This window comes from Lynx rufus, unplaced genomic scaffold (genome assembly GCF_022079265.1).
Source record: "Lynx rufus isolate CCGP_SWC_20201006 ecotype Redwood Valley unplaced genomic scaffold, mLynRuf1.p SCAF_8, whole genome shotgun sequence".
Taxonomy (NCBI): Eukaryota; Metazoa; Chordata; class Mammalia; order Carnivora; family Felidae; genus Lynx; species Lynx rufus.
The window spans coordinates 14,641,207-14,660,457 of NW_025814896.1; the positions used below are offsets into that span (position 1 = coordinate 14,641,207).

General features: G+C 51.6%; 1 protein-coding gene and 1 long non-coding RNA gene across 2 annotated transcripts in view; one reads left to right on the forward strand and one right to left on the reverse strand.

The window, feature by feature from the left end:
• Positions 1-1,041: 1,041 nt before the first annotated feature.
• On the reverse strand, positions 1,042-5,964 carry LOC124502998 (uncharacterized). Its single transcript, XR_006960094.1, has 3 exons — positions 5,893-5,964; positions 5,347-5,526; positions 1,042-1,940 (listed from the first exon to the last, which is right to left on the reverse strand). It is a non-coding gene; the product is annotated as an uncharacterized LOC124502998 (long non-coding RNA).
• A 933-nt stretch (positions 5,965-6,897) lies between these two features.
• ELMO2 (engulfment and cell motility 2) overlaps positions 6,898-19,251 on the forward strand; it is a 39,220-nt gene continuing 26,866 nt past the window's right edge. The window contains exons 1-3 of the mRNA XM_047067699.1: positions 6,898-6,977; positions 18,424-18,551; positions 18,845-18,885. Of these exons, the coding sequence (XP_046923655.1) occupies positions 18,474-18,551; positions 18,845-18,885 (119 nt within the window). The 5' untranslated portion in view covers positions 6,898-6,977; positions 18,424-18,473. The remainder of the gene's footprint in view (positions 6,978-18,423; positions 18,552-18,844; positions 18,886-19,251) is intronic.

Consider the following 19,251-nt stretch of genomic DNA (forward strand, 5'->3'; position numbering starts at 1 on the left):
CTCCTTTTCTTAGCTTTCGGGGAGCCAGGAGTGCCTGGGGAATGTCACAGGAATCCCGCCCGAGGGGAGGAGGGGGGTTGCAGGGTCTCAGCTTGCCGTATGCTCCCCCATCAGTGCCCGCGGAGTTAAAGTATCCTGCTGACTACACCAACTGTTCGGGAGGAAGAATTTCCTCTGCCCTTCAAAGCCCTTCTGGCTGGACTTAGAATCAAATTAATACGAGACAGATTAATAGGAGAAAATCAGATTTAATAGTATAAGTACAGGGAATCCAGACATGGAAATTCCTGAGTAAGGCTCTTTACAAGGGGCTTGCCAGGGGGTGCCCCAGACATAAGGAATGGCCAGTTAGTGGTTTCCAGAGCGTGGGCACGAAGCTTAGAGTCTACTTGTTCAAGTCCCAGATCCTCCACTTAATATAGCCACATTATAAATGACTTACCCTCTCTGTGCTTCAGGCTTCTGTGGTGAAAAATGGGAGTGAAAACAATAATTTCTACTTCAGAGGATTGGGGTGATGGTTCAATTAGATGTAGTATGTAAAGTCCCAGGAGTAAATAAAATTAATGTAAAATCTATAAAACAGTGCCTGCCCACGACTCTGTTATATTGGTAAGTGGTAGCTATTAGTTTTATATACTGGGTGTGCTAGACATTTCTCAAATCTCATTGAATATGCTTCCCAATGACCTCCTACCCCACCACACACACACACACACACACACACACACACACACACACACACAGCTTTAGATGTTGAAGATGACTTCCTATGCCAGCAGGGGGCGCTGGCCTCACACAAGCGGCTGGAGCCCTCTCCTGCTGGGGCTGACACCTGACCGCTCGCCCCAGTCTCCAAGACACCCTCCGGTCTCTTCATTTCCACTCACAAAGATACACGATAAGACCCAGTTCCTGGAAGAATGATCTTTGCAAATTAAGTTATCGTGAGTTATGTGAACCCCCAACCTGCAAGAGCCAAGGCTAGACTGGCTGTCTGCCTCCTGCCCTTTGCTTCCCACTTAAAAATCCAAGTCACCATGAATTTTCGTAATGATACTTTATTCGTCTGCTTTAGTCATTTTTCTTCTCTTCCTATCTGAGGCAGCGAGTTGTCTTAAGGGAGATAGCACAATGTTGCAGAAAAGACTCAGGCCTTGAAATTAGAACGGATGTGAATACTGGCTTCACCACTTCATCAAACAACCCCCGGCAAATATCCCCACCTCTCTGGGCCTCAGTTTCCCCCTCTGTAGAATAGAGGTAGCAATATATGTATCTCATAGGAATGAGAGGAGCAAGTGAGATAAATCATATAGAGATCTTATCTCATAGGTATCCAGGCTTCATAATTACTTGAGACGCAGAACAAATTACAGAATGAAATGCCCACATACTATATTGTTCTCAGGGGGTCGTATAAAGGGAAGGACATGGGCTTTGAAGTCGGACTGACTTAGGTACCAAACGAGCTGTGTGGCCTTAACAAGGTTCTTTGCACCGCTAAATCTCAGTCTTCCTCATCTGTACAATGGGCACTCGGACACTCCACAGAAAGCTGATAGCTTTGAATGAGATCATATATATGTAACAGTCCCCCACATAAGACACAGACCCACAGTAAATACTGGCTCTCTTTCTTTAAGCAGATAAACATAGGTTTTGACATTTATGAGCCACCATGTCAGAAAACCTTCCAGTATGGTTGCAGGGACTGTATATAACAGGAGTCACATTCGTAGAGACCCTCCATTTACCCATGGTTTGTTTTTCTTTGTTTATTCAGCGCTGCAATAAAGAAAATATGGGCCACGGATTGTGTGCCAGATAAGTTCCAGGTGCTGGGGATACAGCTAGGAACAAGGCAGTCACCATTCCTGCTCAGGCAACTTACGGCTAAGGCAGAGGTCAGACAACACAAAAGTAGTGACGTTGAGTACCTGGAAGGAAATTAGAGCAGGTTAAGGGAACGGAGCGGGGTTGGTGGGGGGTACATTCAAGAAGATGGGGTGGTCAGGGAAGATCTGGCTGAGGAGGTTTTAGAGCAGACCTGGATAAAGTGAAGTAAGCACGTGACGATCAGGGGGAAGAGCACTCCGGGAGAGGGAACAGCGCGTGCAAAGGCACAGAGGCGAGAAGAAACTGTGTGTTTAAGGAATGGGCGACCAGGCTGTAAGACGGGGAGACTGGCCATAGAGCAAAGTCAAAGTAGTTCAGTGCCAGATCATCTGGGGTTTTGTAGACCACGGGGAAGCCCCCGCCAGTCTAAAGATGGGCCACCTTACAGCCTAGGCGGATGCTGGGGGGCACGACAGGGCACCGATGGTGCAGGGGAGACGGCGGGATACCTGCAGACGCAAAATCTGTGAGTGAGAAGAGACGCCATCTGGGGGCACCTGCAGGGTAGCCCTTATGGGGGTCAGAGAAGGTGACTTTATGGTAACAGGACAGAAGGCGGGGCTCTCCGGTGCTGAGGCAGATAGGCCGGTGGATTTGGCAGCGAGAAAATGTGAGTTTTCTCCTTATTGGTTCTTTCCTTCTTTTTTTGTTTTGTTAGAGACGCAAGTGTGTCATCAGCTACGAGTGAGGAGCTGAAGGCAGAAGAGAGAAGGAAGACACGAGAGAGCCTCTGGGGGAGGGGGACCGGACAGGCCATGGAAGTACAGGGCTGTGGGGTTACCCCACAGTGGGGAGGACCCACCTGGGCCACAGAGGGTCTGTACTTCTCTCTGGCCCCGTCAGTTGCTGGGGGGCACAGGTGAGGGACAGGTGGTGAGCTGAGTTTCAGCAGAGTTGGGATTTTCCAGATGAGTCAATGGAGAGAGAAGGGAGCACGGGAGAGGAGGGTGAACACAGGGACTCACTGTATGGAGACCAGAGCCCTAAGCTGGGAAGTGAGGCCGCCGAGGGGATGCCAGACTCCCCGAATGTGGACGGTGTGTGGATTAGAGAGCTGGGGTGTTTCGATACCCTCCAGTTTCAGACGTGGTTTCAGAAGAACTGAAAACATTATAGATAATTCACTCACACAATAAATACATATCGAAGGCCTACTACAGTTTTTAAAACTACCTACAATTTGGGGCCCCTGGGGGGGCTCAGTTGGTTAAGGGTACGACTCTTGATTTCAGCTCAGGTCATGATCTTGCAGTTTGTGGGGTCGAGCCCTGCATCAGGGCTCTGCTTGGGATCCTCTCTCTCCCTCTCTCTCTGCTCTTCCCCTGCTCATGTTCATGCTCTATTTAATTATTTTGAGAGAGAGAGAGAAAGGGACTTAAAAATCAAAAAAAAAAAAAAACTACCTACAATTTACTGAGCACTTATTATGTCGGGCACTGTGCCAAGTTTTGTTCATTTACTGCATCTCATTTAATTCTCAGGACAGCCCATGAAGGACAGTGCTGTTCTTTTTTTTTTTTTAATTTTTTTTTTAACGTTTTATTTATTTTTGAGACAGGGAGAGACAGAGCATGAACAGGGGAGGGTCAGAGAGAGGGAGACACAGAATCTGAAACAGGCTCCAGGCTCTGAGCTGTCAGCATAGAGCCTGACGCGGGGCTCGAACTCACGGACCGTGAGATCATGACCTGAGCCAAAGTCGGCTGCTTAACCGACTGAGCCACCCAGGCGCCCCAAGGACACTGCTGTTCTTATCCCCACTGTACAAATGAGGAGACCGAGCCCACAGAGATCGAGTCATTTACACAAGAACACCCAGCTGGTAAGTAACAGAGAGCTCTGTCTGGTTACAAGGCACAGGCCTCTTAACGACTATGCTCTACCATGGGCCAGATACTGTGTTGGGTTTATGTAATCATGACATTCAGCTTCAGGTTCTTCTCCTACTTGATCCCATCCTGTAAACAGGCAGCTGGACAGGCAGCTGGCCTCAGCTGCCCAGGGGTAGCAGCTGGGGTAGAGGTGGAGGAATGGGGAATTCTTCCCTCGGTGGGGCCATCAGTCAGGGTGCCTGCCCTCCTTAGCTAAGGGGAGAGGACACGTTACTGAGCTCAGCCAACTGAACTCTGGCACCAGGGACTTTGATTCTTTTTTTTTTTTTTTAATGTTTATTTATTTTTGAGAGAGAGAGAGAGGGAGGGAGGAGGAGGGGCAGAGAGAGAGGGAGAAACAGAATCCAAAGCAGGCTCCGGGCTCTGTGCTGACAGCACAGATCTCAACGCGGGGCTCGAACCCACGACCCCGGATCTTGATCTGAGCCGAAGTCGGACACTTAACTGACTGAGCCATCCAGGTGCCCCTCAGAGACTGACTCTGATCAGACAAAGATCTGTTCTAGAAAGGGGAGGGGCAGAGGGGGCGGGGAAGGGCGGGGCTAATGCATTTTGACTACCTCAACACCCACAGCATCTCCAGTCTCTGTCTTTTCCCCACCTGGCTCTCGGCTTCCTGTCACTCCTGTGAGTTAGCCACCAGCCTGCCCATAAACTCCTTTTCTGCCGAAGTTAGCCAGATTGGTTCCCGAAACTTGCAATCAAAGAAACTGCACTGGCATATCAGGAGAAAAGGACGAAGTAGTATAAAGCTAAAACGAGTGACACATTCCTCGGATACATGTGGCCCGAACAGGGCCAGAACTAGGGCAAGGCAGGTGAGGCACCAGGGCACAAGATTAAGGAGGTGTCACCCCAGCCCGTGTAAGTGCAGGGCTCGCTCTACTAGATGCCCCTTTCCCCCCACTCCCCAAAAGTTAATGGCCTGTGGAGAGCAAAGATTAATTCGCTTGCACATCAGAGTATGAAGTGACGAGGAAGTATTCCCCATCAGCAGGTAGCTTTCTGCTCCAAGTGCTCCTTTGGGGACACTGGCACCTTCGGTGTTGTGGTGCTGTCATCCCCCAGCACATCATCATCATGACAAGGTCAAGGCTGGGTCCAGCTGGCGAGAAGGACAAAGTGCAGGGAGGAGGCAGGCCTACTGAGTAAAGGCCTTGCCTGAAGTTTCACCCGCCAATTCCTTAGACAAGAACTTAGCAACCCAGCCGTCCTTAACTGCGAGTGGGGCTGAGCAGTGAAGTTTAGCTGGGCAGCCACATGACTGCAGAAGGCAGGGAGAAGGGTTTGGCAGATAGCTGGTCAGCCACGACAGTCACTGCCCACATGGAGACCATGTCTCTTTAATAATCAAGGGTGCTGAGTGTAAGCCCCCTGGGGGCTGGGGGAGGGAGAGGTATTCAGGGGCTGGAATAAATGGGGAAGGCAGGGAGGAGTAGGAGAATGTTCCTCAGGAGGAGAACTACAGGCGTTACCTTTCCCCAGAGCCCAGGGAAGTAAAGGTAAACACGGCTTGCCGCCTTGCAATGGGGAAGGAAGGAGGTCTGCTACCCACCTTGAACCCTCGTGGACTCTCACCACGGACTTGTCATCATCACAAGGTCAAGTAATGGAATCTGACAGTGCAGCGTGGTAGACAGAGGATGGGAGTCGGAGTGAGGAAAGCTGGATCCGGCTTCCGGTTCCTGTGTTGACCTTGGGCAAATCCTTAACCATGCCAACCTTATATCCGCCTCTGTAAAATGATGGAGATGACGTCATCAGCAACGGTAACAATAAATAATAACAGTAACAATAAATAGTAACAGTATGAATAATAACAAAGTTGTGGTGAGGGATCCCACAAAGCAATGGTCCATAAAAGACTCTGATACCCAGCAAAGTGACACAGACCAGGGGTGAGCAAACTGTGGCCACAGGTCACCACCTAGAAAAGTTGACTAGTTGTCAGAGACCGTATGGCCCAGTATTTACTATCTGGACCTTTGTGGAAAGTTCCAAGAGGATCTCTGCGGGGACTGTATTGATGTCAGCTCACACTAAGTTTCCACTTCCCTGAGCACCAGTTTATTCACCAGTAAAATAAAACCAACAAAGTTACCTTCAGTTCCAAGCTGTTTCTGCAATCAAAGGAAACAACTTATGTAAAACTGCTTTGCAGATTGTCAGGTGCCATATAAACGGTAGTCACTAATTTCATGCTTTCTGAGTAGTATCGATTTCATTATTTAGTCTCTGCTGCGCATCTGTGAAACGGACATCAAAACACCTGCTTCTCAGCATTGTTGCAAGGATCTGTGAGACAAGATGGTTAAACCATAAGCTTTAGAATCAAACCAGCACAGTCTGGCGTCTTGCTTGTCCGGTCACTAGCTGTATGATCTCTGGCCCTCTGGCAACCTCAGTTTTCGCATCTGAAAGGAAGGGAGCGGCATAATACCTTACATCAGGGTTGTATAAAGGGAGATAGCCCAGCGAGGTCTTGGCTGGGTGCCCGGCCTTGCTCTGATCCGCAGGTACGGTGACAAATGCCACCTCCCACGGGTCCCCACTGATCCTACAGCAGAGCTGTACCCCTCTGCCTCTGCTCAGCGCCCACGGTCAGCCCCGGGTACCGGTATAATTAGCTCCATCTCGGTGGTGAGCAGCCACGGCTTCTCACAGCCTCTGACACGACTGTCACCTCCCACTCAGTTATCTCCACCGTTGAGTGTGCATTACATGCCCGCTGGGCATGGGGCTGAGTGCCACCAGAGGACAGCTCAGCCCTCACAATCTCCGAGTTATCACAAGGAACCAAAACCTTTTCCTTCACTCTCAGGCTGTGCCAAAAGAAAAGTTTGGGGGAGAAAATGCCACCTCTTGGATCTGCTGAGGAATCGCGTTCCTCCTGACCCCACAGCCAGCGGGGTGGGCGATGAGGGTGGGGAGAAAGGAAGCCTGTTTCTTTAAGGGCCCTCTGCTAGTGGGGCGGGGACTTCCCCCGGCAGCTGGGCCCGCCCCCTCTTGAGTGACGGGCAAACAACCCAATTACAGAAAGAGACTTCAGCGTGACGGCGGAGCGGAGCAATAGGAGCCCGGGCTGGCTTTCGGGGGCGGGATCCCGGGAAGGCCGAGCGGGCGGAGGCTGGTGGAGCGGCGGAGGCGAGACCCCGGCGCGGGAGCTGGGCCTAGGTCGGCGCCCTGGTGAGTGCGGGGCGCGCGGGGCGCCGGGGCGCGGCGGGCCGCGGAGAGGGGCCTGGCCCGAGGGACGCGGGGCGGAGAGGCTGGGCCGGGAAGGGGGCCGGAGGCTGCGGCCTGCATCTGCCTCGGGGACTGAGGGGCAGAGGGGCTGGAGGGCGGGCCCGGGCTGCAGCGCGCAGGTTCCGCAGGGGGTCGCGGCCCTGCGGGGGCCGCCGGGCCGCAGATTTGCGACCGGCAGGGGCGTCGGGTGGGGAAGAAGGAGGGCCGGGCCTTGAGGAGCGTGGGGAGGAGGAGGGTGGGAGGATGGAGCCTGCGGGCGCGGCGAGCAGATGGGGGAGGGACGGGATGGGAGAACGCTCGCTGGGAGCCCGGGGAGTGTGTGGGGCTGGGTGGCCCTCGTCTGCAGTCCTGGAGTCTCTCTTGACATCGCCGCCTCCGAAGCACACGCTGCTCGTCCCCCCCCCCGCCCCCCCGCCCCGTCGAGCCGGCCGGCTCTGCAGCCACCAGTCCACCTACTTCTCTCCGCCGCTCCCCCTCTGTTCAGGCGTCTGTCGCCTCCTACCTGAACTGTGGCATTGTCCTACCTGAGGTGCCCCCACGCGCTCCGGCTGCTCTGCTGTGGGCCTTGCACCGTGGCCAGTGGGATGTTTGAAGGTGCACATCAGATCAGGACACTGCTGCGGAAAACTGGCCAGTTGCCCACCTCTTGCAGGATCGGCCCCAGATCCTCGTCCAAGCCCCGGAGATCTGGCCCTTCCGACCTCTCCCTCCCGCTCAGTACTCTTCACACGGCCCTTTTCCTATTCCTTCTACATACCAAGCCCTGGAGGGGCGGGGTGGGGGGGGGTGGTCCTTGTCCTTAGTCTTCTTTCTGCCTGGGCTTCTCTTCTCGGCCTGGCTTAGTCCAGTAAACTCTCCTCCGTCCTCTAAACCTGGACTCAAGTATCACTTCCTCGGGTCGCATCCCTGGGCTCTGACTCCTCCTCCAGGCAAATTCCCCACTTTTGTCACCCTGTGCACTTCTCCTTCATGACACTCGAACAGTTGCAGTTTTCCTTTTATTTGTGAAAGTATTAATGTCTGTCCCTCCCATCCAGATAGTAAGGTCCAGAAGGCTGTGTCTGGTTTTGCTCCTTGTGTCTCCCGCATCTTGCACAAGGACCAGGCACCGTAAATATTTATTAAATCAGGGAGTGGAGGACTTGGCTTTGACAGGAGGGAGGGGGCGTGAATCACGGTACCTGCCGGCCTGTCAGGGGGAGAAAGAAGCCAACGTTGGAATACTTCCTGTGTGGCGAGCTCTGTGCTAGAGTCATGTTCGACGTCCAACAGAAATATAATGCACTAGGTAGGGTTCCTGAGTGGCTCAGTCGGTTAAGCTTCCGACTTCACCTCCGCTCATGATCTCGCGGTTCGTAAGTTTTTGTGAGTTCGAGCCCCGCGTCGGGCTTTGTGCTGACAGCTCAGAGCCTGGAGCCTGCTTCAGATTCTGGGTCTCCCTCTCTCTCTCTGCCCCTCCCCCGCTGGCGTTCCGTCTCTCTCTCCCTCTCAAAAAGAAAGAAACATTAAGAAAAGAAGAAAAAAATACGATGTAGTGCATGTAATTTAATTTTTTTAGTAGCCACGTTAAAAAATGAGTAAAAAGAAACAGGTGAAATTAATTTTTAGAACACGTTTTACTTAACATATTCCAAAATAATACTATTTTGACACATAACCAATATAAAAACACTATTAATGAAATAGTTCACATTTTTGCGGGTGTGCTAAGTCTTTGAAACCTGGGGTGTGTTTTCTGCCTGTGGCCAGTCCATTTCAGTTTGTGGAAACCACGTTTCCAGGGCTCAGGGTACACAGTACCTGAGCAGTACTGTGGTAGGAACTGCCGTATTGGGCTGTGCAGTTCTAGAAGCTTCGCCTGCCTGTGGCATTTAATCCCATTTACTTTCTTCTAAGGTAATTATTGTCTGCATTTTACTAATAAAAATCGTGCGGCTCCTAAAAGTTACGTTGCCTACTGGTGATCATGCTAGAGTTTGTGAGCGGAGGAGGAAAGATTAGGACCAGTACCCCGTCTGGAGTCTGGTCTTTCTATACCCTGTGCTCCCTGTAGGAGGTGCCATGCAAATTTGGGGGTGCGGGGGGTGGGGACGAAACTTGAGAACAGTGGCACCTGTGGGTATATTGCCTATTCTGTCCGGTTTCATGCACAGTAGTGTGTCGGCGTGCATCGGTGCCCCCTGTCTGGGTGGCTCAGGGACAAGCATCTTTGATGCAGTTGGAGGAAAAGCGTGCAAGACAAGTCCTTCTTGGACCTAGTCACTGTACCTCAGCACAGTGGACACCAACTCGGCCCGGTCCCCGGAGCTGGGTAGAAAATGTTTGCACCCTGCAGCATTTCAGAGGTGCTGGGAGCACCACGCTCGGGTTAACAGCGTGGCTGTTCCGGTCCACAGTTGCTCACTGAGTGAGGTTTCCCTTCTTGTGAGGCCAGCCCTGTCCTAGGGCAGTAGAAGTCACCGCCTTCGTCTTCAGGATGCTTACTGTGGAAAGACGAGGCCAGATCACAGGGTGATTGATTAGATGATATGCACGACACCCTGTGGTGCAATGAAGAGTGAGAGAGAATCAGTGGTTGTGCAGGGCCCGAAAAGTTGCTGCCAAGGCCAAGCTGCGTCACGTGCTTAAAAGTGTTGAATTTGAGTTCCTTTAGGTGGGTGGGTGCTTTGCAGTCTGCCACAGTGCCTGCGTAGACGCTGCGTGGCTTATTTCCTCATCTGCCCGGCTGGTTAAGGCGTTTGAACCTGTCACCCCACTGGGCATCCTGGTTTAACGTGAGTCACCAGGAAAGGTTCGTTGAGCACCTGTTATGTGCCAGGCCTTGCACTGGCCCCTGCTTTGGAAGCGACTAAAAAACTCTCCAAGGTGCTTCTTCTAGAAGAAAGTAGTATGGAACACCTGCAGCAGCCGTGCTTTGCCTTTTGTATTGACTCTCCTCCCCGATTGCCTTCACCTGTGTTGTCATTTTGTCATCAATGTCCTGCAGCCTGGCAGGTCGGGCTGCTTCGTGTTGGGAAACGCGGTTAACGCATTTTTGTAACTTCTTCAAGTTCACACAGTTGGGATTCTGCTTACTCCTATCAGGTATTATGCTTAAAATGATTCACGTAGATCATCCCACTTAATATTCACACCCACTTTGTAGAGTAGGGTTGATTTTAACCCCCATTTTACAGATACAGAAACTGTTGGAGGGGGATCCAAACCCAAGTCTGTCCCACTCCAGAACATAAGCTCCTAAGCACTACATGACACCGCGTCACTAGTAGGTCACGGTGGAAAGAGGCCTCAAAAACATCTAGTCTGACCCCCTCACGTAGATCAGGACAAGAGGCCTAGAGAGGCCTGTGCTCGTCGCCAATCTGGGCAGTCAGGTCTCCTGCCCTGCAGGGGGTGGAACCTAACCCAGACATGGGGGGGCCAAGACCTTCTTTTGTCCCCAACTGGTGGTGCGGCCTTGCCAGCTTCTCCGGACCTCAGTTCTCCTATTTATAAAATGAGAGGGCTTGGCCTGATTTTACAACACGAACAATGCTGTGTTGTTATGGTGGGTATTGAAGGAGTCGGGCCCATAGCCCGGGATTTCAGCCATAACCCAGGACTCTTCACGGCTCACCACACCCCCTCCCTGCACAAGCTCTGCCGCCCTGTTGCAACCACAGTGGTCTGTTGAGGGGAAACAGTTTCTTAAAGTTCGTCCATATTTTCCATCTCAGTGTCTTGTTTCCAAAAACCAAGGTAAGTGGTCTGCAAACGCTGACCCCCTTCTAAATCCGTTGATGACTATAGTTAGGGATTTATAAAGTTCTAGGCAATGAATAGTCCTCTGTCATTAGTGTTTTTATTCTCTTTTTAAAGGCAGTTAGGTGTCGGGGCATCCCGGAGGGTATTTTTAGTGTGGAATTCTGCAGGCCCAGCCGTGTGCTGGGCATTGTGCTGAAAACTTTGGGGAAGAGAAGGCGGGGGGGGGGGGGGGTGGACGGTGGACGCGGGCCGGATGAGTCCTGCTCTCGGGTGGCTAACGGTCTAGTTGGCCGTGGCTCCTAACCCTGACCGCCTTTGGGAACACTTGGGTGGGGAGGGGGAGTCGGTGGCGTGGGCTGGGCATTGATGGTGCACAGCCGGGGTTGAGAACCACTGGCCTGGAGTCTGCTTCTCAGACTTGAACGTGCATGCGAACCACCTGGGGGTCTTGTTAGAAGGCAGATTCCGACCGAGTGGGTGATTGTCCGTTACCGCAGGCTCCCAGACGACTGTGCTGCTGCTGCTGGAGTGCAGCTCACACTTGAGTAGCAAGGGAAGAGGCTGCACGTAGAGAATTGCAAGTCACTGGGATTGTGGAGGGTTGTGTAAGAGACTGGGAGCGCCGGTGAGGATGCGGTGAATTCTGCCTGAGGTGAGAAGACTAGGAGAGCCACGCAGATGAGTCGTTGTGTGAGGCGGGCCTTGAAGGATGAACGGAAGTTTGCCACTTGGACGAGGTGGAGGGAATAATAGCTCAAGTGAGAGCACAGGTTCAGAAGAGCATGATGTTTGAGGGAGCAGGATGGTCTGGTGTGATATACTAGCATGATGACAGTGCGATGACAGTTCTGGCCTGAAGAGCCACGTGGACCCAGAGTGAGCCAAGTGCTCTGCTAAGGAGTTTAAACTCCGCTCTGTAAGCGTAGGAGCGCTGCACAGTGATTCTCCGCGGGGTAAGAGGAGACCCAGGTGATTCTTAGGGTGGGTGTTAGGAAGAAGAAGCCCAGACAGGTACCCAGTTCCCATACCCTTACTCACTGCACTTTGGCTGCAGGTTAGTGGCTTTTGGGTGAGTCTGGTGTCCCGCAAATTTCTACAAAAAGAAATGCCAGGGGCGCCTGGGTGGCCCAGTCGGTTTAGCATCCGGCCAGCTCTTGATTTCGGCTCAGGTCGTGATCTCAGGTTCGTGAGATCGAGCCCCGCATCGGGCTCTGTGCTGACAGCGCTGAGCCTGCTTGGGCTTCTCTCTCTCTCCTTCTCTCTCTGCCCCTCCCCTGCCTGCCCTTCCCCACTTCGAATAAATAAACTTAAAAAAAAAAAACCAAAAAGTCAGCTGCTGTTGGCATGACGGTCCTTCTCAGTGTTTCTAGCAGTGAGCAGTGCATGGCAGAACTTGAATCTCTGCCAACCCAATTCCCCCCTTCTGCACCTCAGAGCTCATCCTCATTCAGTGGCCCGAACTAAGGGAAGTTGAGTCACTTCTCAGATGAGAAGATTTCAGAAGGAGAAGCCTCTAGTGAGATTGTGGTTTTGATTAGAAAGAGGGTGTGACCTCCCGTTCCCTTCCTGGTGTGGCCGACTCTGTTGCAGGAAACATAAACCAGACTCACCCATGTCGCCCCCACTGAATCAAAAGCAAAAGAAGAGAACAAAAAAGCACATGTCAGTCCTTATCCTTAAAAGAACTGGGGGCGGCAGGGGGCGCCCCCCCCCTCTCGTCACTGCCTGGGCCATCATTGACAACGCTCCACGGGGGCCCTTGGTAACAATGTTGATTTTGTAAACACACCTTCCAGAAGCCGCTTAGGGAATGCTCCATTGGAGACACCGAAGCTACGATTTTTCTCGTTTCCCCAGCTTTGCCTTTGAAACCCGGTGCTTTCATTCTCCTGTGTTAAACAGATTTCTCTTCCTCAGATCAGTGTGTGCGTCTCTCATCTCTCCCGTTCTGTGGCATTTTGAGTTTTTCCAAGCCGGCTTTACATCTGTAACACTTCAAAGGGGATGGGAGGTGAGGGCTGGCAGGGTTGTTTCATCCGGAAGAGGTGTTATCACTCCTTTGCCCCCCCTGGGCCTGGATGTGAACTGCAGCTCCCTTATCCTGGCTGTTTGGTGTTGAGCTCTGGAGCACTGCTGAGCGGCCGACCAAGAGGCTATTTATAACCCCGAGAGTTTTGCAATGTTACTGAATCGCTTCGACCTAATTTCCACTTCCTTTCTAAAATGAAAATGAGAAGAGTAAGCAAGCCAGCACTGAGAGAGTTCCCCACAAGGAGACCCTTCGTCCGGGAACGTGCTCCGGACCATTTACTGCTTCTACTCCTGTCTCCTGGTGCCTCCAACAGAGAGGGAGGCCAGGGGGGTTATTCGCCCCTTTCTTGTCGGTAGCGTCAGGGGCGCCAAATCTGGTTTTCCGGTGAGACACGTTCTCACGTTAGAGATGACGGCAAAACTCTCAACACTGGAACTACTGTGCAGTTGGAAGGTGGAAGGACGCGGACAAGCAGCACAGTTCTGGCCAGTCCCTCTCCATTCAGAGGCAGGCCTGGTTCGTAGGAACTGAGGAGGTCAGAGCTGACGGATCTGTGCAGACACTGGTCCTTTCTGAACCGTATCGGTATGCCGGGTGCCGTGCCAGGTTGATGAGCTACGGGGTGTACCTGCCCTGGGGGAGGAGCTAGTGAGGAAGAGAGACATGTAAATACACAACTATTGTAATAGTATGTACAAGAACCACAATAATAATACCCGTAACGGAGCAGGACGAGAGCCTTCGTAGAGGTCTGGACAGAATGCTGTGAGAACAGAGTGGCCCCCTCCAATTTCATTTTGCTAGGGAAAAGTGGGGAAATGGTAGAGAGGAAGTGACATGTGAGCTGGGCTCTGATGTTCGGATAGGAGCTCTTTTGACCGTCCATGGAAGGGGGAGGACATGCAAGGGTACAGAAGAAACGAGGGGCGCCTGGGCAGCTCAGTCGGTGGAGCATCCGACTTCGGCTCGGGTCACGATCTCGCGGTTCGTGAGTTCGAGCCCCGCGTCGGGCTCCGTGCCGACAGCTCGGAGCCTGGAGCCTGCTTCGCATTCTGTGTCTCCCTCTCTCTCTGCCCCTCCCCTGCTCGTGCTCTGTCTCTCCCTGTCTCAAAAATAAATAAAACATTAAAAAAAAATTTTTTTTTTAAAGAAAACAAATGAAAGAACGTGGCCTGCCTCACAGAAATACCAAGTATGCCGGGAAGATCTGGCTAGATTATGAAGAACCGAATGCCACACGAGGAGGTGTCGATCTCCTTCTCCAGACAGTGGAGAACCGTTACCTGTTGGAATAGTGAGCTCTTGCTATACAAGTCTCTCAGCCTCAGTGTGCTTAGGCTACAGGTACAGCAAAACCAGAATTCTCCAGACACCTGCTGTGGGCCACGTACAGCACTGCCTGCTTTTCACATGGCCTTCAAACAGCACCAGACTACCTGGGATCTAATTATTAAGGTTAGCCGTGTCACATTGAGCATGGTACTTAATTTCACGGTGCCTCTATTGTCTCTTAAATGGGGATAATAATACGCCACACAGGGTGGCTTTGTGGATTAAATGAATTAATACAGGTAAAGCCCTCAGAATACTACCTCTGCACCATGCAGTTGTTAGCTAACATCATCAGCATCAAAGAAGTACGATGTAGAGGGAAAAGAACTAACTTTGAAGTCATAAGACTCAGCCGTGAGATCCAATTCTAATACGATTTCTCTCTTTTTTGGGAGGGCAGGGAGGCGTGGGAAGGAGCTGTGTGGAAGACAAGCTTCTCAACCGGTCTGAACTTCACTTGCCTCATCTGTGTAAAGAAGGGATGATTTACAGGGTTCTTTGAGCATCAGCTGTAGAAATGCCATAGAACTGAGTGATCGGCTATAAAGAGGCTGTCTACCTATTAACTGTTACGTACAACTGTCACGTACATGTCACCGTATCACTGGTCTTTTTTAAACACACCAGACTTACCTAAGTGGGTTTCACTCTTCATTAATTCAGCCAGTGTTAATTGAGGGCCTGCTCAGTGCCATTATCTGTTGTTGTTTTTTTTTTTTTTTAAGTTTCTTTACTTATTTTGAGAGAGACAGAGAGTGAGTGGGGGAGGGCCGACAGAGATGGAGAGAGGGAGAATCCCAAGCAGGCTCTGAGCTGTCGGCACAGAGCCCGACGTAGGGCATAAAGTCAGGAACCGTGAGATCACGACCTGAGCCAAAGTCAGATGCTTAACCGACTGAGCCACCCAGGTGCCCCTCAGTGCCGTTATCTTAAGCCTGTCATGCTGCTGTCTGTTTGGGCCTCCATTTAGAGTTCCTTCAAAGCTTGGGGTCAAACTTAGCCTTAGGCTTTTTCATTGCAATGAACAGAAAAGCAGTCCAGTTCCATTGAAAGGAGTTTTTTTGGCAGGATCCAGGGGAATTTCAGGCACCCCGAGTGTAGGAGTTGGAGCCGTGGAATCTGGGAAATCATCAGGCTTTTTCCATCTCTTTTTGGGACTTTGTGGTTTCTAGTTTGTGGCCTCTGCTTATCTACTGCACATTTCCGGATTCTTCCTGCAGAACAGCTTCCTCTGAAAGCTCTTGGTTTTTGCTTCGTGGTATCTTTGACTTGCTGGTGGCTTTGGCTTGGCAGGGTACCTGCTGTGAGGCTGACTGCAACATTTCTGATCCAGGCCCCGTTGTGATCCAACTTCCTTAACCCGTGTCTTTAAATTTAAGAGAAAGAACTGGATTGGTCCAGCTGAGGCTGAGTGTTCCCCTCGGTCCCATTAGCTGGGGCACCGGTGGGGAGGGTGTCATTCAATATGAACGGACTGCCTGCACTTGATGAGAAAGGGCAGGGTTGCTGAGAACTATCTCCAAAGACAGTATCCAGAAAGGAGTTCTAACAGATACTGGTTGTTTCTTAGCAACACATTGAACTAAGGGCGTAGTTTCTTTGGGCGAGGACTTTGAAGTGGGCAGTCTTCATTTGGGTTTGTAAGTTCTACTTTAGAATCATGGAGTTTTAGACTCAGGAGGCACTTTACACGTGGTTTAGTTCAACACTCACATCTCACAGTAGAGACTTGGGTGAAAGGGACGCCTACACATCCCCTCCCCCCACAGCACTTAGGGGCAGGACTGTGACTAGGTCCTGAGTCCGTTGGATCCAAATCTAGTTCCTTCTTCTGCAGCAAAATCATCCCAGCCCAATGATGTTGCTGCACCTGCACTGCCTCCTTATTTTAAAGAGAAGAACTGAACTAAGTAATAAATGGTCTAAGAAAGCCGTACTGTTCAGTTCCATGTATTTACAGTACAAAAACAGACAGCACTCATGTATGGCAAGAGAAGTCAGAAAGGAGTTGCCTCCTGGAGGGCTGGAAGGTGGGGGATTGATTAGGAGGAGGTAGGAGGGAATTTTCTAGGGTGATGAAAATGTTTCAAGTCTTGTTTTGGGCAGTGGTTATAGAGAGATTTTTGTATTTTTTTTAACTTTTTTAAATGTTTATTTTTGAGAGAGAGAGACAGCGTGCAAGCAGGGGAGGGGCAGACACACACACATACACACACACACACACACACACACACACACGCAGAATCCGAAGCAGGCTCCAGGTTCTGAGCTGTCCGCACAGAGCCCGACGCGGGGCTCGAACTCACAGACTGCGAGATCATGACTGAGCCAAAGTCATATGCTTAACCGACTGAGCCACCCAGGCGCCCCGAGATGTGTGTGTTTCTATTATATATACATACATACATGCATATACATGAGCTCTGCCTTTCACGTATATAAATATACATGATATATAAATTATATCTCAGTTTTAAAAAGTGATCTCACAACTGTATAGTCATTCCTCCTAATTCTGGCACATTTACCACTAAGGATGGGGATACCTGCCCCAGGCACCCCGAGATTCATGGTACCGCCCCTGCTGTGCTGTGTCACTGGAGCAGAGCTTCTCAGCCAGGAGCTATTCTAATGGGAACAGTTGCCAGAGGCTCATTGTGTATCTAGGCCCATAAACATTGCATGTGGAAAATTCTGCTTGGAGCTGAGAAGCTTTTAGGGGCCATCGGGCCGGCCCCCTGCAACCCCTTCAGGCTTGATTTCGTTCCAGCGAACCAAAATTCAGGCTCGCTCAGCGGGGAGGGGAAGAGCACTGGCCAAAGCCAGCCCCAGGTTCTGTCTCCTTTACTACTTACGGGCTGGTGGAACTGAGGCAGTTTAACCGGCCTCTGAGCGCCAGTTGGGTCCTCTTCAGACAGGAGTAGTAATCTGATTCCGCCTACTTCCTGAGGCTGCTGGGAGGGCTCAGCAAAACCGGTGGAAGCACTTTGAAAACCATCTCTCCATTGCCACGTCCTGAAAATGCTGGTATTTTCGACAGTTGACTTCTGGAGCAGCCCGCCCCGATCAGGACATTGGTCGTGGAAGCTTCCCTCTTTCTGAGACTCGTGGGTGTGTAGGGGAAGGAACCGTGACCCCTTTCACCAAAGGAGTGTGTGCTTCCCAGGCTGCGAGAACTGACATCTGTGCCGGGGCCTAGCAGTTGACAGCATAAGTGAATAACAGCTTAGCAGCAGCTAGCATGTTCCGGGAGGGCCGGGCGGTCTTCGTTAGCGAAGCATGAATTGCGGAGAGAGGCTGAGCCCAGTGGATGCAGGAGGAAGGTTTTTTTCGTTAAGCGAGAGAGAGGCCCGTCCTGAACCTGTAGGTGAGGAATGTAAATATACGTGGAAATAACCCATCAGTCGAGTGACTTCCCTTCATCAGACCTTGGAGAGAAAATGCTTTACTGCTTGGAGCACCACTAAGCTGGCAGTTGCCTAGGATACCGGTCACATGGGCCCATCTTCCAGACCTGTTCAAAATGATTCGTTTTCCTTCATTTTGGAGACACATGGGGGAGGGGGGTCAGAGGTACTTCCGGAGCCTCGTCCTCCTAGAGACCGGCCCTTGTGTGAGGCTGTCCTCACCGCCCCACACTTGGGCTCTCAGCAGCCCTTGCCCTTGGCAGTAGGGACTAAAATAGCATTTCCTGTCCCAGTTCTCTTCCCCGTTTTCTGAACTCTGCGTCATCCCACGCAGAGGAGGCTCCACACTGTGTCCTTTGAGGGGGAAGGAGTGGCAGCAGAAACTAGAGACGAGGCGAGAGGGTGTGTGGCCGGGCCGTGCCGACACCGGGGGCCTTCCTAGGATGGCTGCAGACACAAGGGCTGGCTCCGCTCAGCTAACCACTCGACCGAGAACAGGCTCTGTCTATTCTTATCTGTCTCAGAGCCTATGCTTCTCCCTCTCAAGGTCCCAAGGCCGGCATTTTGCAGTAAATTCATCCTCCTACCACACAGTCCTCCTGACCCTTAGACCAAGGTGTCACATCGGCAGATCTTGCTCCCGGCTGATCTGCAGTTGATGGATAGGCTTTGTCCCGTTTCTACTTGCTGATTTAATCTAAAGAGACAGAAAGCCCAAGGAGAGGTTACGGTGTGATATAGAAAAATTCCAACCAAGTAGTTCGGTATGTCACTTTGGACACTATCTGTCTTCTGATTCTCCAAAATATCTAAGGAGTGGAAAACGAAGGCAAACTCTCTGACTCTTTCCTTCTTTCTGATTCTTTGTCTCCAGGCGGCTGTGTTTGTGTGTGTTTCTTGGAGAAACAGGGCCCATTGGGAACAATGCCACCACCATCAGACATTGTCAAAGTAGCCATTGAATGGCCAGGTGCTAATGCTCAGCTCCTTGAAATCGACCAGGTAAGCTCCTGAAATGAGAAGCAGAGATGCGGGGAGCAGGATCTGGGAAGTGCATGGCAGAGGGTGTCTTCGGGGGTGGGGGCCGTTGGCATCAGGAGTAAGAACCAGCAACACGAACGTCAAGGCCTGTCCCGCCCTGCCCTGTGGAAGGTTGGTCCCGGCTTGGGAGAGGCTTCCTCTCCGGGAGGCAGTCCACACGAAGGCCCAGGTTGATCCTTCTTAGCAACCCCTCATCAGAACCTTGGCGTGAATAGCATGTGGTTGCTGGTGAAAGATCTCTCTCTCTCTTTCAGAAACGGCCTCTGGCATCCATCATCAAGGAAGTTTGTGACGGGTGAGTAGGAACACTGCCAGACCTTGAGAGGAGTCTCCAGTTAGTTGCGTCCCCGGAATGGGGCTTTTGTGGATCATTGTGTTACAAAGGAAGTAGCTGAGGAGGATGTCCCTAAGAGCTCCCCTAAATCTTTTTTCCTCCTTTAAGCCCAAGAATGTCCTGCCCGAGGTCCTGGCGGGGTGCGAGGCCCGCCCCGAATTGCGCACACCACCTTTTCGCGGTGCCCATCTTTATGCAAGTTGCTTTTTCAGCATCTCCGCCTGAACCCGTGGGATCCCCCCATCCTCCAAACAGGCCGCCCAAGCCCTTGAGCGGCTGGGCTGGAAATGAACACGTGCAGCCTCTAGCCAGGCCTGGAGGGAGGGC